This window comes from Camelus bactrianus, chromosome 15 (assembly GCF_048773025.1).
Source record: "Camelus bactrianus isolate YW-2024 breed Bactrian camel chromosome 15, ASM4877302v1, whole genome shotgun sequence".
NCBI classification, from domain to species: domain Eukaryota; kingdom Metazoa; phylum Chordata; class Mammalia; order Artiodactyla; family Camelidae; genus Camelus; species Camelus bactrianus.
In genome coordinates, this window is record NC_133553.1 from 59,876,164 (window position 1) to 59,898,115 (window position 21,952).

The 21,952-nt window shown below is 35.3% G+C and overlaps 1 protein-coding gene across 5 annotated transcripts in view; it reads left to right on the forward strand.

Moving 5' to 3' along the window:
- The window catches only part of AFTPH (aftiphilin), a 61,287-nt gene extending 40,784 nt beyond the window's left edge, over nt 1–20,503 (forward strand). For 2 of the 5 annotated variants that reach the window (XM_074341223.1, XM_074341222.1), the window contains 5 exons: nt 2,414–2,536; nt 7,774–7,834; nt 9,358–9,441; nt 13,306–13,429; nt 19,366–20,503. In XM_074341223.1, coding sequence (XP_074197324.1) covers nt 2,414–2,536; nt 7,774–7,834; nt 9,358–9,441; nt 13,306–13,429; nt 19,366–19,510 — 537 coding nt within the window. In that variant the 3' untranslated portion in view covers nt 19,511–20,503. Of the gene's footprint in view, nt 1–2,413; nt 2,537–7,773; nt 7,835–8,799; nt 8,839–9,357; nt 9,442–10,412; nt 10,488–13,305; nt 13,430–19,365 lie in introns of those variants that run through there. The other 3 variants (XM_074341224.1, XM_074341226.1, XM_074341225.1) reach the window with 3 other exon arrangements.
- Nucleotides 20,504–21,952: the final 1,449 nt, after the last annotated feature.

A 21,952-nucleotide genomic window follows, 5' to 3' on the forward strand; every position in this document is an offset into this window, starting at 1 on the left:
CTTTTTGTAAGTGCACCTTTGGAAATCTCTCTGTCTCCCTCTCCCTCTTTAATTTGCTTTTAAAAAGAAGAAGCTGAAGTATCTGAAGTATTAAACGTGTTGAATTTTGTTTTTTCAGATATGCCAGGTAGTCCAGGATAACTGAGGAATTTTCTTTCTGTACCTTATCAAGACTCAGTCACATTTTATAGTTTGATGTGTTTGTTTTTTGGCATGTCTGAGTTATTGGTAAATAAAGATGTCCTATCAAACAAATTATTTTTAAATTCTTTCACCAATAATTTGAAAATAAGGTAAAAATAACTGTTTAAGAAAGAGAAAAAAATAACTAAGGAACCCTTGGTACGGAATTTAAGTTTAAAAACCCTTTATGTGCATGTGAAAATGAATTTGCTGTGGAATTTGACCTTTTTTTAATATGCAGACTTTACCATGCATAAGCTATAATTATTGAAATGTTTGCTTTGTTTTGTTTTGTGGAATTGGACAAAAACTTCTGCGCTTGAGCTTGTCTCTTTATCAGTTTCTGCTCCTTTATGAATGATTATCTTGTATTTTCAAAACATGTTGATCATCTCTACACTTTTATGTTGTAGATAAACACAATTAAGAACATTTCTTTAACTTTCTGGTTATTTCGATCTCTTCTCAAGGAGTAGCATTCTGGGATTGCTGGTGGTGGTATTGTCACATTCTGAGTAGGAAGTAGGAATTTAGTTTGTGGGCACTGTCTTTCAGCACTTTAGGGACTACTTTATGGTATGAATTATGCTAGGCTCAGCACATTAGCCAGTTCTTTAAGTTTTGAAGGATTAGAGACTAATATTTATGCTTTGTTTTCTTATCTGAATTACAGTCTTTTATTAGTAATAATTTTATCATTTTTGTAAGCTTTTAATACCAAAGTTGATTTAGCTAATGTTATCATCTCCTCCGTCTTTGTGATGCCTTACATTTAGAAACTTTTTTTTTTATATCTGGTTTCAAATTTGAATTACACCTGAATTTTTCCCATGATGCTTTACACATATGAGATGTTCAGTATCTTTTGGTCTCATCTGGAGGAATAGTACCTGAAATGCTCAATTAAGTCACTGGTTCTCAAACTTCAGTGTGCATTAGAATTACTTGAAAGACTTGTTAAAACACAGAATGCTGGGCACCACCCCCATAGTTTCTTATTCAGGTCTGGGGTAGGGCTCAAGAGTTTGCACATTTGACAAGTTCCCAGGTGATAAAGAAGCACTGATTGGGGACCCCTTTGAGAACCACTGGTTTAAGGGATAGTTGACATTAGAAAAGTTGGCTAAGACTAGTAATCGCTTGCCAAATGCATGGAGTCCTTGTAGAAGGGCACACTAGAAAGCCTGTAAAATGTATATAGTATTGAATTAGACCATGATTTACTTTCATTTTTTTCAAGCTGATAGATTAAAGCCTTTCACATGTAAACAAAATCTGTAAATTGCTTAGTTTATGCTCGATTTTATGAGGATAGGAGGATGCTCCTGAAAACTTGTTTTTAGAAATGTATAAATTCTAACCTTACTGGCTAGGCAGTTTTGATCCCCCGTCCCCCGCCCCAGTAAAGGAGGACTTTAATTTGGTTGATCAAGAGCTTGTCAAGTATTATTTTAAAATGTGTAAAACCTTGGGCCTTTTTTCAGGTCAGTAACCTGGGTTATTACCAATTATTATTAGTGTTCGGTAGAGCATTGCTGCAGTGCTGATTTTTTTTCTTCTTTGTTTCTACACCCATCTTGAATGCCTTCCTTTCGTACTCAAAAAGTGTGTTAGGTTTTCAACACACATGGAAAGTATGGGATGTTTTCTCTCTGTAATGACTACTCTGCCCATCCAGAGAACCAAGAACTGAGGCTCCCATCCTTTAGTGCAGCCAGGATCAAACACTGAATTCACAGTAAAACATACAGACGTCATCACACGTGGTGTATTTTAGAATCAGCTCTCACTTCTCCAAGCCAGCACCATGGTGTAATGTGTTCGAAGGGTGCCCTTTCCTGCGATTTCAGGTCTTAAATATCAGAATAGTGTTGGATTCTTAGGGCAGGGAAGTAATGTACTGTTGTGCTCACCTCTTCCCCATCTCCCTGACCCCTGACACCCCAGGAGCTTATGCTTTTTTGTGACAGTGAAAACCAGGCACTTTAAAACACATTCAATTTAAATTACATGGTCTTGTTTCAAAAAGTTTGGGTTCCAAAGGTGGTATTATGAAACATTTCCCAATATAGTGCTGTGAGAGTTTCACTAGACAAAAATTAAAACTAGTTCTTTTTTGTCTTCAGTACTTTCCAAAGGACCTGTTTTCTTTCTGCTAGATTAACTTTCCTGTAAAGTTTATGGGCTGATTCTCTCCCCACCCTATTAATGGCTAATTTGCCTTTTTTAGGGTATGTTAGAGCCCACCAAGGAACCATTGAAACCACTATCTGCTGCAGAAAAAATAGCTTCCATTGGTCAGACAACCATCATGTCACCAGAAATGAACGCATGTGCATCTGACCACTTTCAGGTAAAAATATCTGGATGTGTATAGGTATGCTTGTGCATGTATGTGCACATATATCCACACACGTTGTTTCCCTTAATACATGACTTTGTTTTAAAAATTTTTAAACTTAATTTCATGATGGATGTGATTTTGATTACATATTAACATCCCTTGAAGTACAATGAACAAATTCTCTTTAATTTAAAAAAAAAAAAAGAAAAGACAGTTTGAGAACTGGCTGGTTGTGGGTAAGTCCTTTAAACCTATCCAGACCTTAATCTTTTTACCTATAAAATGAACTGAGCATCTCTAAAAATCCCTTGCATCTTGAACATTGTATGATCATTATTACTGACACACAAATCTGGTAGGTGATAGATTTTCCCAAAAAAATGGAAAACACTGCATTTATGCCAGCTCTTCAAGTCTGCAACTTGCAAACTTTTGCAACCTGCAAAAATTTTATAAAGTAATTAAATTTAGGTGTGTTTATTACATCAAAAACTTTTGAGAGTTTGAATTAAATTGTTATTTAAGTTGAAAATAATGTAGTCTTTAAAAAAAACATTCTATGGATTAGGAAAAAAAGAAAGCTTTCTTGTCTTTTTTTATCCTTTTTTCTTTTCCCCCTACCTTTTTATCCTTTACCTTCTTAGCACATTTAAGCACAAGTCATATTTCAGTCAAGTATGTTTAATATCAAAGCCTTCCCTCTCACTTTTTATCTGGGGAAACAGCCATTTTGGTTTGCTTACTTTTTTGACATCAAATTAGAAACTGACTCAGTCAGTGCTGGTTAAATATTGTTTTTTAAAGGTTAATATTCTTAATGAACATTACCATTTCTAAAACATATTCTTTGTCATCTCTTAACCCTAAAGTATCATCTTCAGTTATGTCTAACACAAAAAATGTGTGTTTGGACAGCCATTCCCAAAATGTGTGTTCCATTGAATACTAATATCCAGAATGCTGCACTAAAGCACTAAAGAAGGGTTCCATACTGAAGTTTAGGAAATATTTTATATCATGTCTTACAACCACCCTTGGAGGTTCACAACACACACATTAAGGACTCTGAAGAATCATTAATGCATTTCTCAATTTTTAAAAAAATTTTTATTTATTTGTTTGCTTATTGAAGTACAGTCAGTTACACTGTGTCAGTCTCTGGTGTACACCACAATGTCCCAGTCATGCATATACATACATATATTCATTTTCATATTCTTTCCATTAAAGGTTATTACAAGATATTGAACATAGTTCGCTGTGCTATGCAGCAGAAATCTTTTGTAAATTATTTTTATATATAATGGTGAACATTTGTGAATCTCAGACTCCCAGATTTATCCCTTCCCACCCTCTTTCCCCGGTAACCATAAGATTGTTTACTAAGTCTGTGCTCAGTCAGCATTCTTATTCCTACAGTGCTAGGCTTTAGGAAAGTAATTTGAGTAACTGCCTAGTACATTTTCTGGAAGTGGAGCTGTTCTTTTTTGAGGCCATTTGTTGCTACTTTACTTGCTGCCTTCTCTTCTTCAGCCACTTCCACGTGGTATAGCCCCATAAGCTGTTGCTTATTTTATCAGAGTTAGCTGTCACCTGTCATTTTGCTCCTAGCTGGTTTGATCTACCTTAAGTATTTCATTCCAGTCGTACCTCATACATACCATCTTTCTTATATAACTTATAGATGTGATTAAAAGTAGTCTAGATGACCTAATAAGAAAAAGCATGTGTGTTAATTTAATGAAGGTTAGTTGCAGCTCCCTATGTATTTAGCTGTTGCCATCTCTATACATACACACCCCTGTCTACTTATAATCAAAGGATTGTCTTCCAGTTTCTATACAGGCAAGTATAGAAATTTTTGGCAACATTTATGCATATCAAACTTTTTTGCTAGAAGATGGAACTTGGTCTCTTGCTTCTTATATTTTTTAAAAGTTCTTTTAAATGAAATTTCTATTTCATGCACACGTTTCTCTTTTTAAAAAATATACATAAATACTGAATTAACAAGTTTATTTTGTACTTTGTTTTATGGTAGTTTGTGATCCTCATTGCCTTTAGTTTTTAGGCTTCTGTGGAACCAGTGAAAACAGTATTTCCCAATGGAAATTGTTCAGACTTATTTCTGAATTGATTTGAGCCTCTGTAGGTAACATATACACACACTTAAATGAAGATTTTTAGCACGCATATCAGAATTTTGTGCTGAGATGTCTGACCTCCATCACTAAATTGCATGATCTTTGCTTGGTGCCATACTTCTGATTCAGGTTAAAATACTTAACACATACCTGAAATGCAGTGTAAAAAGTCTGTATAAAGTGATTTTTTTTATCACTGTTCTTTGGCATGCAACTTATGTGTATATTTTTTAGCTTAACATTTTGGCCATGCAGAGATACCGTTACATCTTCCTACTAGTGATAATTTTCAGATGAAACAGCCATAGCAGTTAGTGCTAGAAGCTTATTAGCAAAATGTGTCAGGAAAGAGCTGTTCAGTACCTGATCTGTTTCCCCAGAAAACGTATAGCAAACCTCCCTTTTATGTTCTTGGTTTTGGCATTGCTGTATAGTGACTTTCAAACTTAGCATAGTTGTATAATTCTCATATGACTGCATGCTTTTTGATCTGTCTTTTCTATCTCAATTTGGTAGCCATTGAGTTTTTCTCTTCTTGCAAATTGGTTTGTACTCATTAGTCTTGTTGCCATTGCATCTCTTGTTTAGGAATTTTATATTTTACTAACAAAAAATTTTTTTAAAAAATACTTTTACCTGAAAAAACAGCTTACAGGTAAAAAGCAGTAGTGATTTTTTGTTGTTATTTTTAAAATCTTTATCCACTGAATATCAAGGTCACACCATTCATGGTGCCATTACTGATTCCCCCCTTAGTGAGATCAGTACTATAACCATACTTTATTTCACTGCTGAATAGAGTCAACTCTGGCTACCAGTTATCCAACCAATCACCACTAGCAAACTTCTTCTCTTAGGCTGCTTTGTCACTATTACAGTTGTGAATCAGAATTTTAGAATTAGAAGGGGAAAAATAACTATCTAGCACTATTCTTCTCTTTTACAATTAGAAAACATATTTGGAAGGACAAAATGATTTACCCGAAATCACACATTGGTGCTACGGCTAGGACTAGAACCAAAGTCTCCTGTCTCTAGTCTCCCCACCCCACTGCCGTCTTTTTATTATGACCTTGTCTCCTTTCTTTTGTCTCTGCAGTAATCATTCATACCACATTGTTTCAAGTTGCTTTAAAATGTTTCATTCCAAAGCTTTCTCTTTGAGTTGCCTACTTATCAATACCATTAGCTAGCCTGTAATTACTTAGGTATCTGTTTTTCATCTCTCTCATTTCCACTAAATTTTGATGCATGATTTAGCACCTTATTATTGTAATATTGACTGTGTCTTCAAATGCCATACACCTGTATGAGAAGCTAAAATTTCAGAAAATAACTGAAATATTTCAAAACATCCAGCTACTTGACATCATTTAGATAAAACATGTTAATGAAAGGGCTTTGCTCCATTTGCCCAGGAATTTTGTTATTGCATAAATCTGGGTTTTGTCCATCCAGCCAGTACTTAATAGTTCTAAAGGTGTCCCTGATCTAGAAATAGAATAATGGAAGATGAATCTGTTGGAATGCCTAGAGCTTTTTGTTTGTGTTTGAGAGCAGCTAAAGATCTTTTCTAAATGTTATTTATCAGTCTGGCAGGTGGGTTATAAACCAGATTTTCACCAGCATTTTAAAAAATTTTATTTGAAATTTTATAGATTTACTAGAATTTGCAAAGGTAGTACGGAAGAAGTGCCTGTACTTTCACCAGTTTCTCCCATGATTACATCTTACATAATTATAGTACAGTATCAAAACCAGGAATATGTCATTTGTACAATGTGTGTGTGTAGTTCTGTCATTTTATCATGTGGATAGATTGATATGACCACCACCACGATCAAGACACAGAACTCTTCCACCACCACAAACAAGCCCCTTAAAGTATTCCCCCAACCTGCTACCTGCTCCAACTCCCACAACTCTTAACCCCTGGCAACCACTAATGTTAGCTTATTATTTTGTTTATACCTCCCCCTCAACCTCCAGGCCTGACCTGATATGGAGGAGACTAAATGCTTATAGCACATGCCTATCATTGGTTATCAAGACAATTATAACATCGTGGGATTAGACTTTCAAAAATAGCTAGTTCATGTTCCTTTCGTATAGGCAACAATGTCTGTCTACAGAGAAAAAATGATTATAAAATTTTAACAAGAGCCTATACCTTACAATAAAGCAGGGTGGTGAGCAATACAGGGGAAAAAAAAAGATACGTTGATACTGAGTCTAATAAATAATAAAACACAGGTTATTTCAATAAGTGCTGCCAACACCACCCCCAAAATAAAAGAAAATTTTTTAAAAACTAATTTTTTGTCAAGAATATTCTTAAAGTAAAGCAATGACCTTTTTAAAAATATTTTGTACTACCTTCCATCTTATATGTACCATTTGCTCATTTCATCTTTATGTGTTTGGCAGTTAACAGAATTTTAAAACTTAGAATATTCAAATGAGTTCTGAGTGTACTTTTCAATACATTATTTTAAAAATTAAATTCTTATACTAATTTCTAAATTAGAGAAGATGATTAAAATTTTTTGAATGTTTATATATAAGGAAATTAATTAAATTAACCATACATAGCTATATATATACTGGTTATTTAATAGTCTTTAATAACCCGCTTGCCTCACTTTCTGTATGGTACCTTTTCTATTGCATTATATTATCTATTAAGAAATTTTAAGTGGCTAGTCATTTAAAATAGATACTCTTTAGTGGAAAAAAGTGATTTTTTAAAATATTTTCATTGTAATCAAACCAATAGTTAAAATCATGGTATGAGAGTAGACTGAAATCTTGAGCTAGAATCGGTCCATAAATTTGTTTGAAAATGTAAAGATAATTCCATTTCTCAGATACAGCTTTTTTAATGTCAGCAAGCTATACTGTTTGTAAATTTTGCAATTTCAGTTTGTGTTAGTATTTGTAGATAACCTTCTGACATTATAAATTATCCCAGTTTTTTCTTTAGATAGTTCATTGCCTAATGATCTTGCTGTAATAGTGGCTTTTTGTTTTTGTTTTTTAAGGATTCTTTATATTGCTACAATCTATACTGATTAATCTTGATTTTTTGGTTTTCAACTCTAGGAGTCTCTACCACCCGTCCAGTTTGACTGGAGTAGCAGTGGCCTTACTAACCCTTTAGATGGTACGTCTCTCCGTAGAGCCTCTAGCACCAGAGCTAGAGTTAAGAAAGCTACAAAGTTCAGACAGACTTCTCTCTGCTGATTTCCTTTTTTGTTTGAACATAACTTCTTATTCTTATTCTTTGGAAATTCAGGCTTTCTTTCTGAATAGTAATTGCTCAAGAAGCCAGCCATTACTATTATTAATAGTGTTAATATCCATATATAGGTAGTAGTAACCAGGTAAAATTTTAATTTCTTAATTCAAAAACAAGCTTATTTTTCACAAGTATCTAGGTAGTCTACATGATATTTTAGGTAGGACCAATTTACTTGAAATTTTTTTCTGTAATTTTAGTTTATGGAATTTTCTTGGATGCAAAGTGTTGTGTCTAGAGGCTGCTTTAAAGCACAAAGCACAATTATTTAACCAAAAACAACATGCAAATAGATCGATAGTTACTGACTCAAAGTAGTTTTCAGATTTAATAATATTTTATAGAGCACTTATATGCAAATGAAAAACGAATGATTTTAATGATCCTTTTCTAAAACTTATCTCAAAATACTAGTAAGTAGATTCAGAAATTATTGGTTTCACTTATGGCTTTAAAAGAAAATCATGAAAAAGGAAGAACTTTTTATTCCAGTAATGAGGGGGTCTTTAAAATAAATAACACAAAATTCCAGTTTTCCTGTGTGTTGACATGACAAGAATTAATTGGACTCTAAGGTACAATTACTCTTACTCCTTACACTTGGGTAAGTTGTTTGAGCCATTGTCTAAAACACCTGTCATTCTGTCAGCTTTGCCTTAGAGTGGGGGATCCTAGGATATCTGGAAAGCATCCAATTGACTAACAGTGCTGAAGGAAAGCCTGGATGCACCTTTTGCTGTTGTCTGGTGTCTTATTCAGTCAAATCATCGTGCTTTTTATTAACAAACAACTTCTTTAAAAATGTATACTATTTCTGATTACTGTTTCAGAGTTAAAGGGGAACAGTACAGCTTGAGTTGCACATCAGGGTAGGGCAGTTATGACATTCCTTATTACGTTATTTTAAACTAAGTTAATGAATTGGTGTGTGTCCTGAAACTGACAACTTTGTCACTTTTAAAAAGCACTAATTAGAAACCAACACTACTAACATAAAAGGTTGATTTGGGCATGTATGGTGACTTAATGTTGGGTTGAGATTAAAGTATTGTTTCCCTTTAACGGGTACACGTTCCCCTTGGTCTTTCTGGTATGGCTTCGGTTTCGACTGAAAAAAACGAGCTAACTAAAACCTTACCGAGTGTTAAATTATTTACATTGTACATGAGAAAATGTACATGGAATTAAATTGTTACTTTAGAAATGTCCTTAGCAATGAAAAACTAATACTGTACACATTGTTTTAATGTTGATTTTAAAATGTGTAATGACTACTAATTATAACCTGCATGTTCAAGTGTGTGTCTTACCCCTTTTTACACATAACCCCTCCTCCCTTGGCTTACCTTCTGTGTGGCTGCCTACCAACACGGTCACTGAATTTCAAGCTAGTGGAGGTTCCACTCTTCTGAACCTTGATTTCTTTGGGCCCGTGGATGACAGTAGCTCTAGCAGCAGCACCACAATCCCAGGTCAGCAGAGTGTTAAAACCACAATTCTAGTTTATTTACTAAAAGCATGACCACATCACTTGACTTTCCTATAAACAAGGAAACAAATAGACTGTATTCTCTATGATGTCTTTCTAATACATTTCTTTCATCTGTCTGTTGTTATTTTCTAGTATCTGACTATGATAAATGACTTATGTGAAATGTATTTTAAGGAAAGCTTTGTCAAGCTGAAAATAGTTTCTAGATATAAAATAGCCCTAATGTCCTTACACATTTAAAGGTAGGGAGTTTTTTTTCCCTGTAAATGGAAAATGTGATATTTTGTATGCTTTTTTTTTAAAGCATATTCTGCAAAGCCATTTAAAAAAATAGAAATTTAGAGATATATGAATATTTTAGTACACAAAGATGACTTTACATTAGTGTCTGTGACAATAGAACCTCTGCAGATTCTAGCATTCAAATAATTGTTTATTCGTGCTGCTAAATGTACAGTTAGGTTCCCACATGTTGGAGTCTAGTGCTTAGTTACATAGTCCCACACAGAATTATTATTGGTTTTATGTAGCTCTTAAATAGAAAGTTTACTACTAGTTTTCCATGGAGAAAAAAAAAATGTTAAAGCTAATAGTAGAAAATAATTGCTACAAGACACTAAAAGCAGTGCCTGTTAAATTAATGTTCAATGTTCAGCCCTGTGGAAGTTCAGTTCATGACCAAAGGAATAATGTACTTTGTCATTTTCTAACTGAATAAAAGATTAAAATGGCATTTTTATGTTTACATTTTATTTAATATTTTAATGAGTCCCTGTCATCCCATCGTGTGATCTGGTAATCATGCCCACTGATCACCAGATGGCTGTTGGGGTGTTATATGGAGGCTAATACCCGGAATGCATAGTGAGGATCCCTCTCTGTCCCCACTAGGACCAGTTACACAGCCAGCCTGGTTCCTAAGAATTTGTTGGTTTTGTTCTGTTCATCTAGATAACCCTGCCACCCACTTCCAGCAGTTTAGGAGCCATGATGGGAAATGGGGGAGACTGAGAGAGTCAGCTAAGGGTGAGCCTGGGACCTAGGATGCCCTTCTCCAAGATCTGGTTATAGAAATCTGATTCTGCTAAAAGGGAAGTTCCAAGAGCATTTGGTGGAATGACTGGATTCCTCAAATCTAAGTCCGTGGTTATCATTCTCATTGTTTCTAATATTTTGCAAGCACGTAAAAAACCAACCTGTCTGGTTTTGACTTCAAAATGACATTTCACTATTTAAATTACTTCTGAATACATGTGAGCTATTGAATGACCTGGGTGAGCTAATTAGCTTTTAATACTTAATGCGGGAAGAAAAAAACCCGTAACTTGTATATCAGTTTCCTTATTACTATATTCCCAAGAATGAATTACCAGGCTCCTATTTTTAATTCGCTCTCAGCTTTGTTTTATCATGCACTGAATTATAATTTAAATGAGGTCACTATTTTTGGATGCCTAAAATCCTGGTTTAAATTCAATTTTTGATTACGTTTCAAACTCAGTTAAAAAAACATCCATAGTAGGAGCACAAATAATCTGACTATATAAAGAAGTACAAAAATGACCTGATAACCAGGCTCTGTGCACATACACAGCTTCGAGAAGAGCGAGTGGTTTCAACTTAGAGCTGTTATGGAAGTGAAATTAGCATGGTCAAATGTGGTCGTCATTACTTTGGAACCTTTTAAATATTTTCATTCCGTATTTTCATTAATATGCTCTAGCTGCTGTGTAAACTTGATTACTATAAATTTGCTTTGGCTTGTTTTATTGCTATTGGGTTTTGTTAAAACTTACCATCAAGCTACAGGTATCAACACTTTCCTGAGTATTCCATTTCACCACTTGCTTGCACTTTTTCTGACTTGTTTCTGGGAAAGTCATTCTGTCTCAGCTTGCGGTTATTTAATTATTTTGTGTTTGAGACTCAGGAGGTTGGCGTAGAACTTGGTTGGCTAGCTTTAGTAACTAAACTATGCCTCATTAAGGTTCTGTTTTTAAAAACTCTTCCATTTAAAAAATTATTCTCTAGTTAATTAGTGTAGAATAAGTAGTTATCTTGTTTTTGAAAAATATAAAATACAGCCATAGTACTTTATTTTTTGGTGACAATGGTTGTTTGGGGACTGGGGCGAGGTTGATTTGTTTTTTTGTGTTTTTTGTTTGTTTTTAAATATCCCACTTCACTGTTTGACAACCAAGTGGCTGGTATTTTACAAACCCAACTAAATTTTTACAAGCACTTTCCTGTTGCCAGTCAGAATGCAGTTGTTTATTCTGCATTATGCATTAGACAGCTTCTTAAATTTTGTGATTACTTGGAATCTAAACTTCCACAGTGGAGGAAGGAGTTGCTTTAAATTCATTTGGTCCCTTTACAGGCATCTATTAATTTTTTTACATTTTAATTGCAACTTTTATACTTACTATAGAAATACAAAGATAGGGCCTTTTAAATTATATTTTTAAACTGTACTTACCAAAATATTAAGAACTTGGGAGAGTCAGCAAACATTTTCTATAGCCTTCCTCCCTTGTTGGACATGGTAACTGTGAAAGCTGCTTTTGCTTGTTTGATTTCTGTAAACATCTGAGATCTGTGTTTACATCTGCTTGTCATCTGCGAAGTTGGTTACCAGAAGGCAGTTCCTGATTTTTTTTCTTAACCTTGAAATATCCCAAAAGGAGGAAACTTGTTAATATCAATATGTACATTTATATGTAATTTTGTCTGCTGACTTTTCAGGGCTTTTTTAGAAATAAGTAGAAATTGATGAAGCTATAAGACATTTTTCCTTACAATCTGCTTTTCTGTTATACCCTGAAACTGCTGAGTTTGCTGAGACCAAAGAGTGTAGGATTTTAAAAATTTATCTGATTATTTTCCAAACCTTAGCTTGAGTTAAAGATATTAGTTACTTGTTTTTTGTAGTCATCATATTTGCTATATATACATATATCAGTATTCAAGGGAAATTTAAAAATATGTACGTGTATTTTAATGAAGTCAGATGGGGAGGATTTTAATAGACTTTAACAGTAAATCTAATTCTCTTAACTCAGCTTCATTTTGAAATTCTCTAATAAGATATTTGAATTATTAGCCACTAGATTCAGCTGTGAGACTACAGAAATATAATTAGCCCTTGAGATAATTTTCATTTTGTCCAAAAGTAGTACTTTTACTCACTTTTTCTGAGAACATTTTACCCTCCCCACTTTTTAAAGAACAATGTGACAATTTTTCTTCAGTAATAATTTGATGCTTTGAGTAATATTTCATGTCCTCAGATAAGTCAGAATATATTTAAACTATAACTGAATCATTTACTGTATCTGAGAGTTTATATTAACTTCCGAATTTTGGGGTATGGATGAAAATAATAGAGGAAAAATGGTCAGGGAGGTGAGGGAGAGGGAGGTTCAAAAATGGAGTTAATCAGTCAGTTTAAAAATGGATGTGTCATATTGTATAACAAATGATGTGTATTCTATTGATAAAACATTGGTAACTTTCATATCACAAACTAATTCAAAATGAAGGGAGTTTTCTATAGCAGATAGAATTTTTAGAAGTATTTGGATGGTATCTGCTACATAAATGCTAGATTAAATAAGGCTATATTTAGAGTGGAATTTTAAAGTATTTTCCTACTTCATAAAAATTCTGAAAACAGGAATTTCCAACTTAAAAAATAAATGCAATATTATAGTTTTCTAAAAATGTGTTACACTTATAAAAGACTCAGATGTTTACAGAATAATTGCCTTTTGCATCTTGGATTGTGGCTAATTGAGTAACCCATTGCAGCTTGCCATCACTGACTATGATTTTATACTATAAGGTGTGGATCCAGAGTTGTATGAGTTAACAACTTCTAAGCTGGAAATCTCCACCTCAAGCCTCAAAGTGACTGATGCATTTGCGAGACTCATGTCCACAGTAGAGAAGACAAGCACATCTACCAGGTAAAAGCTAGTGTTCATTACACCCTAATTATGAATTCTGTGTTGAACAAAGCAGCCCAGATGGGAAAGCACATAAGTTGGCAGTATTTCAATACATTGTATTAAAATTCACTTTGTATTCATAAAAACCGATAGATACTAATTCCATAAAATAGTATGAAATTATGTTTAATTATGAACTGTATTAGAGCAGAGCAGTTCCATGAGGGACTGGAAAGGACTGGCAGATAGGGGTTTCTCTCTTTCCCTACCTTCTACACCCAACTTTGTAGAGAAGAATCTGATTAAAGCATTGAGGTCATAAAGCCATTGCAGAAACACTCCCTTTTCTTTCAAGACCACTGAGATGATCATCCTTGGGATCCCAGTTTCACTCTCCCAGTCACCTAGGCTAATCCTTTCACTTCCGGGCTAAGATAGATTAGGGGATGGCCTCTTGTTTTCTGAATTTTCGCTGATGTATATATAGCACCTCTGATTTGGGTCGTGAGACACTGCTTGTTAGTTTTCTGGGAGCCCCTTCAGGGGCATGGCCTTTAGAAAAGCAGTTGTCTCAGATACAAGGAATGTCCTATGGGCTTTGTGTTTACTATTCAGGAAACCTGTAGTTTTACTAGTTAAGCACTAGAATAATCCATTGCTTCGACTTATTAGCAATAAGAATAAAGCAGTTCCTAATAAGAAGGTAATCATCATGAACCAGTAAATCCCTACCGCAGGAGCAAATACTGGTTGATTGGCATCCAGCTCTGCCGTCCCACATCCATGATTCATGAGCATTTTTTGAAAACTCACTTCTAGTTTTACTTCTGATTAATTTTGGGGGGGGGGGCGTAATTAGGTTTACTGATTGATTGATTGATTGAGGTACTAGGGATTGAACCCAAGACTTCGTGCGTGCTAAGCACTCTACCCTCTCCCCTAGTCAGCATTTTAAAGTATTTACTTGATGTTTGCCCTTTGGCAGAAACAGTATAGCTCTTTTCCTTGAATAATACATTCCACTCACATGTCAAATTCAGATTTACCTTTTAAATCAATTCTTCTATAGAAAAACATTCATTTAAAACAGCTTTTTTTTTCCCCTTTTCCATAATAAATGCTTACTTGTCTTTAAACTTTGGCTTGAATTATCATATTGCCTTTTAGAATGCATTGTGTGCTTAAATATCCATTCAACAGATCAAATGTTAATAATATACTTAATATTCATAATTATGAAAAGCCATTCTTATTCTATAATTATGTCTACCCATAACTTCTCCAGGAGTGGGTTTATAGCCTGCACATTCTTGTTCATCCAGATCGCCCTGTGCTCATTGCCCCTCTTTCTCTGTAATACTGCTACCTGGCATGGTGAGAGCCTCCTGTTATGGTGAACCTGCTTGTAATTGACGCTAGTGTGGATTTTTTGCTTGCTTTCTAATTTTTTCTCTTTCCAAATCATATTTTCAGATTAAAGTTCTTCTCATACAAATTTCTCATCCATTTATTCTGTATATGTTAACCAAAAGCTAACGACTTTAGGAAGAAACAAGAAGAAACTCTGATGCTTTCTATTGTTTGGGCTTTCCCCTGCTATTTTTAGGACAACCTTTCTCAGGATAATCCTACTGTTCCCTCACCTTTTCCCCTCTGCAGTCTTACTGAAGTGTTCAGAGTCCCCCGATGAGAATGCATTCTTTGTGCCATTAGGAGGAGCTCTAAGCCACATTGTTAACTTGCTTGCTCTCAACTTTTCAACACACTGTTGAAACACTGCACACTAGGGCACTTTTCCAGCTTCTTTTTAAGAAGTTATTTTCATTTTTCCTCTTATTCTGTACTATTATGGAATGAACTAAAACTATAGTATGTATCCTAGAATCAGCGTTGTAACTGCATTGAATTAGTCTCTTGTACCTGTCTGTCTAGCTTCATATTTAAAACACAACAGATTGAAATAAGTTGCCACCTTTGTATTTTGAGGGACTATTTGAAAATGGTGAGAAGTGCAAATATTCCCAAGTCTTACACTTAGAAGGTAATACTGTAAAATGCCCCCATGAGTGATTCTTAGTTGTAAAGGGAAGAGAGAAGGGGTTGGCATCGTTTCAGAAAGAATTTTAAGTATCTTTGTTGTTTTTAGGTTTTATTTTATTTATCTTTTTGTTTTTGAATAAAATAAACATAGAATGTTAACCTCAGCAAAATCTGATTGGCTCTTGATAATACACAAAAGACAGAGTGAAAAAGCACTGAAGAACTGTAGAGTAAGAAAAGGTTAAGGAACAGCAGTCTGAGGGGAGGCTGTAGCTCGAGTGGCAGAGCACACCCTTAGCGCACACAAGGTCCTGGGTCCCTGGTACCGCCTCTAAAAATAAATAAGTAAGCCTAAGTACCCCAAAAACATTTTTAATTTAAAAAAATTTTTTTAATTAAAATTTTTTTTAAATAAAAAAATAAACAGCTGTCTAGATAGAGGAAATTTGACATGTAGCAAACAACATCTCATACTCTTTTCCAAATTGCGTATGTAAGAGAGTACATGTGCTCTCTTTCTAAACGTATGTTGTAAAGTGATTTACTTTTTAAAGAATTGCAAGTTCTTAGCTTTTAAATAGTTTCATCTTCTTGCTTAGCTTTTCTAATAGAGAAAAATTACTTCCTAATCTTAATTATTGGGTGGCCAACTAGTTACTAAGCAGCCACAGACCTATAACTGAAGTTCATACAAGCCAGAGGACTACTTGCCAAAAGGGACAATATGTCTTTTACTTTTTTCTCCTTTTTTGGGGGGGAGGGCAGGTGGGGAATTAGCTTGTTTTACTTTTTTTAATTACCTTTTAATTGAGATATAATTCACATACCATAAAATTCACCCCTCTCAAGTGTATAGTTCAGGAGCTTTTAGTATATTCACAAGGTATTGCAGCTATCACCACTATTTAATGTCAGAACACTTTTAATTATCCCAGAAAGAAACCCCAAACCCACTAGCGGTCACTCCCTGTATGCCACTCTTCTCAGTCCCTGGCAACTACTGATCTTCCTTCTATGGATCTGCATACTCTGGTTATTTCATACTAGTGGAGTAATACACCATGCAGCCTTTTGTGCCTGGCTTCTTTCACTTAGCTTATTGTTTTCAAGTTCAGCAATGTTGTTGCACGTATTAGTCACTTCCATTCCTTTTTGTAGTTACATAATATTCTATCGTATAGCTATACCACATTTTGCTTATTCATTAATCAATTAATGGACAATTTGGGTTGTTTTCACTTTTTGACTATCGTGAGTAATGCTGCTATGAACATTCATGTACAAGTTTTTGTGTGGACAAATGTTTTCGATTTTCTTGGGAGTAGAGCTGCTGGGGCATATGGTAGCACTATGTTTAATTTTTTGAGGAACTTCCAAACTGTTTTCCAAAGCAGTGGCACCATTTTACATTCTCACCAATAATGTTTGAGGGTTCCATTGTCTACACATTTTCACCAAGGCTTGTTGCTGTCTGACTTTTTGGTTACAGCCATCCCAGTGGGTATGAAGTGGTATCTCATTGTTATTTTACATTTCCCTGATGGCTAATGATAATTGAATATCTTCTTAGGTGCTTATTGACCAGTTGTATCTCATCTTTAAAGAAATGTCTATTCACATTTTACCTGTTTTCTAATTGGGTAGTTTTTATTGTTGTAAGAATTCTTTACATTTATCAGATATATAATTTGCAAATATTTTTATCTCATTCTGCAGGTTGTTTTTTCACTTCCTAGCTAGTATACTATGAAACATAAAAGTTTCTTAATTTTGATGAAGTCCAATTTATATATTTCTCTCATTACTTGTGCCTTAGGTATCATATCTAAGAAACTATAGCCTACTTCAAGGTTAGGATAATTTGCACCGAAGTTTCCTTCTACGAGTTTTATAGTTTCAACTCGTACACTTAGACCTTTGAACCATTTTGAATCAATTTTTTAATATGGTGTAAAGTAGGGGTCCAGGGTCCAGCTTTGTTCTCTTGCAGGTGGATATCCAGTTGCAACATTACTGGTTGTTGAAAAGACTGTTCTTTCCCCATTTCCCTCTTGTTGAAAATCAATTTAACCAGAAATTATGGGTTTATTTCTGGACTCTTAATAGTATTATATTGGCCAAAGGATAAACCTTAACTAGAGAGAATATAAATCAAAAGTAAGTCACTGCCTTTGGCTTTGAGGAAAGATCTACTTTTAACCTGGTATATCTACCCCACTTCTGTTTGCTTTCCAGTTTACTAACACTAGCTTGCTGAAAAAAATTGATCCAGTTGTCCTGCAGAACGTCCCAACCTCTGGATTTGTCCATTTGCTTCCTTCAAGTAGTTTTTAATATGTTTCTCTATTCCCCTCATTTTCTGTAAACTGGACATTATATCTAAAGGTTTGATGGATAAAACACTTTGGATAGAATACCTCATAGGTATTGTATCACGTCAGAAGACACATAAATGTCTGGTTGACTCCATTGTGAGAGACGCTGAGATTGACCGTTGGTGGGAGGCTGCCCTTTCCCGTGTACTCTTCCTCTTTTTCACTTTGAGGCTGAAAAGTGAACTGTCTGGTTTTACTTTAGAATAATGTAGATACTCAGTTTGCCATTAGACATCCACCTAATAGTTTTGCCACCACTTAATTAAACATGTAGATTTTAAGTCAGAAAAACTTTGGAGTGCTATTCCATTCTTCTGAGAAACCCTAAAACTGAGTTCAGTATTGGCTGATCCACTGATGGTTTCTGTGTGCCTGAAGCTGAGCCCCTTACTGAAAATCTTTGGTCCTAAAAATCTGATGTTTGATTTTTCAGTCATTCTGTAAAATCTTTCTATTTCAGCCTGAACTCAAGTGGTAACAGAAAAGTCCAGGTATAACATCAAGGCCTACATCTATCTTTCCTTTCTTGCTTCACCTCCTGACTTCCTGCTCCCCATCCCCAGGACAAAGGAAATACTTAGGTGGAAGAAATAACTTGTGTCACACCTAGCAGAGTACCGACTATCCTTTGCCGTAAGAGACAATTGGGCCTTTTGGAGTGAACAATGTTTAATGAACTTTGGCATAAAATTAATATCTTTATGACTGCAGTTATTCTTTCAGTATATTTAACATCCTGGAAAAACTAAAAGTTGGATTACAGTCAGGTGCTCAATTTGAGCCACATCTGAAGCTCAGTTGGCATTTGCTGCGGCTCACCTGCTGGGAAGACCCAGGTCACCAGGAGCTGGGCTGCACGCTGCTCACTTCTTACATTAGGGGCACTTCATCCACAGGACCCATAGGGTTGAGATTTCCCCTCTCCCGAGCCCTTTCCGCCCGTGTACAGCCTCGTCTTCGGCAGCTGGCCCTTGTGCTGCGGCTTTTGGACCTGCCGCAGGTCTGCATCCCGGGGGGGCAGAGGCTGGGTGTTTCTGAGCTGAGGGCTTTCTGTCCCGGAATTCCCCTTTGGGGATGAAGAAAGCCTGAGGTCAAAGTGACTTACCAAGTCTTGTGCCAGACATACTTTGCTTTATGTTGAGGTAACTTCGGTATTTTTTCAGGAGGCGGGGGAAATCCAGCGGGCAGGGCGTTACTAGGACTTCAGCATTATATTTCTTGGTGACATTTGAAGAGTATGCCAGGGTAGATAGATGCTTTCTAGCCTTAAGCAGAGCTGTGAGCTGTACACAGTACACACGAATGTGTGTGTACACGCCCGACTATAATGAAGATACATAAATCCAGCGGGGATCTTCCTAAGAGACTTGGCCTCTGGCACAGGTGGCACCCAGCACAAAGGTTTCCCGAGGTTCAGGAACTGGCAGAGGAAAAGACAGAGTCCCCACAGATCACTGTCTACCTTGAGAGTCTATTTTCTCCCATTTAACCTACAGCAAAGCCACTTTAACACACTTCTCTTTTTCCTTTTGTCAACAGAAAACCGAAAAGAGAAGAGCACCTAAGCGAAGAAGCCATCAAGGTGATCGCCAGCCTCCCTGACTTAACGTTCATGCACGCCAAGGTGCTGATGTTCCCGGCCACCTTGACACCTTCCACAGGCTCCCAGGAGAAGGCAGACTGATAACTGATGTGAATCGGACAGTTTCAATTGCTTTTCCTTCCCTCCAGCCCTTCCCTACTGTCAAAAGCATACTTGCTCTAATTAAAAAAAAAAACAAACCCAGTTCAGCTGATTTGTTGGTAAGCCGCACTAGAAAGGTATACATAGTAATGTATATTTATTTACATACTGAAGTCCTAAATTTATATTAGAAAAAATGTAAATAATCGGGGGTGAACATTTTTGAAGAATTATTCTTTTTGTGTTGCTGGGGTGTATACATTTATGTCTTTGTGAAATACACTGGTGGTGTCCTTCTTACAAAACTTTTGAAATAAAAAAAAGAAAATTAAAAACTCAAATCTCCACTGTCTGTGAAATCCCCTTCAGTCTTTTCAGATTGCATTGAATGTCCTATTAATTTTTCATATCATATGTTGAATTACTTTTGCTATCATAAGTAAACTCCAAGTCCCCGTTTAATTTTTTTTTTAATTTTATGCGTGGTGGGTTTGTTTCAGATCTAGCTTTTGTTACCATTTTTGTGCTCTTTTTTTAATCTTTTCAATCTGACCTATTGCTGTTTGACCTTTTGTAAGGTACTTCATCAATTGCTCTTTTGTTATAGGGTATGGATCATTGTCAGAACTCAATTGGAGGGATTTAAAGAGATTGTGTCTGTTTTAAATCAGTTTGGTTTGGAGAAGGACCAAATTATATGAATGTCTTACAATGAAATTTTACTTGTTGCTGATTTTTTTGTTCTATCATACCACTATTTTTTGAGGATTTTGCACAGTGTAAAATGACATAATCATAGATTGCTATGGTTTAGGCTGTATATACAGTAAAAACTATGGGTTTTAAATGTTTGGGGAAATTCCTATGGAAAAAAGAGAGACATGTAGAAGAACCTCTAACAAGGTTAATGTGCATGCCCAAGGTCTTTTGAGATTTCAGTGTGTAAATTTCCTTTTAGCTTACAGAAAAATAAAATAATTTAAAAGAAATCTAGCCCGGTGTCTTTGTACTTTGTACTGAGGGAAAAATGTAATGAATTTGGATGTTAAATTTTATTTCATTTTAATGTATTTCATTCAGTCCGGAGGAAATCATTTGGTAGGGTTTCCACTTTGTTTAAACAAAGGAGAGTTTGATTCCAGTTCTTTTTTTGGGGGGGTTGGGGGGTGGGAATTAGGTTTATTTATTTTTAGAGGAGGTGCTGGGGATTGAACCCAGGACCTCGAGCATGCTAAGCATGCACTCTACCACTTGAGCTATACCCTCTCCCCTGATTCTAGTTCTTATAGGTGATATTCTATCCTTTTAGTAGCTGAACTGTTTTTAATGTAGAACATGAGATCATACAAGAAATTCCCATAATTATGAACTATTATATACCAACAAGTTGGACAGCCTAGAAGGAATGGACAAGCTTCTAGAAATACACAGTCCACCAAAACTGAATCAAGAAGAAATAGATAATTTGAACAGACCAATCATTAGAAGTGAAATAGAACCTGTAATTTAAAAAATAAACAAAAAAACCTCCCTGCAAATAAAAATCGAGGACCAGATGGCTTCACTGAGGAATTCTACCAATCATACAAAGAACAATTTACACAAATCTTTCTCAAACTCTTCCAGAAGACTAAAGAGGAGGAAACACTCCCAAGCTCACTGTATGAAGCCACCATCACCTTGATACCAAAACCAGACCAAGACACCACCAAAAATTATAGGCCAGTATCTTTGACGAATATAGACGCAAAAATTCTCAACAAGATGTTAGTAAACCAAGCCCAACAACACATGAAAAAGATCATACACTACAATCAGGTTGGATTCATAGGGTCACAGGATGGTTCAACATATGCAAATCAATCAATGTGTTGCACCACATCAACAAAAGAAAGGGTAAAACCCACATGATCATCTCAACAGATGCAGAAAAAGCATTTGATAAAATTCAATATCCATTCATGATAAAAAACTTAACAAAAGTAGGTATAAAGGGAACATATCTCAACATAAAAAATCTGTTTATGACAAACCTACAGCCAACATAAAACTCAACCATGGGAAGTTGAAAGCCTTTCCACTAAAATCTGGAACAAGACAAGGATGCCCACTCTCACCAATTCTAGTCAACATAGTATTGGAAGTCCTGGCCATAGCAATCAGACAAAAACGGGATCCAAATTGGAGGGAAGAAGTATCTAAGTCACTATATGCAGATGACATGGTACTATATATAGAAAACCCTAAAAAGACTCCACACAAAAACTACTAGAGCTGATAAATGCAGCAAGATGGCAGGATACAAGATTGATACACAGAAATCTGTTGCATTTCCTAACTATACTAATAATGAAATATCAGAAAAGTTAAAAAAAAAATCCCTTTTAAAATCACATCCAAAAAAGCAAGTTATTTAGGAATAAACTTGACCAAGGAAGTGAG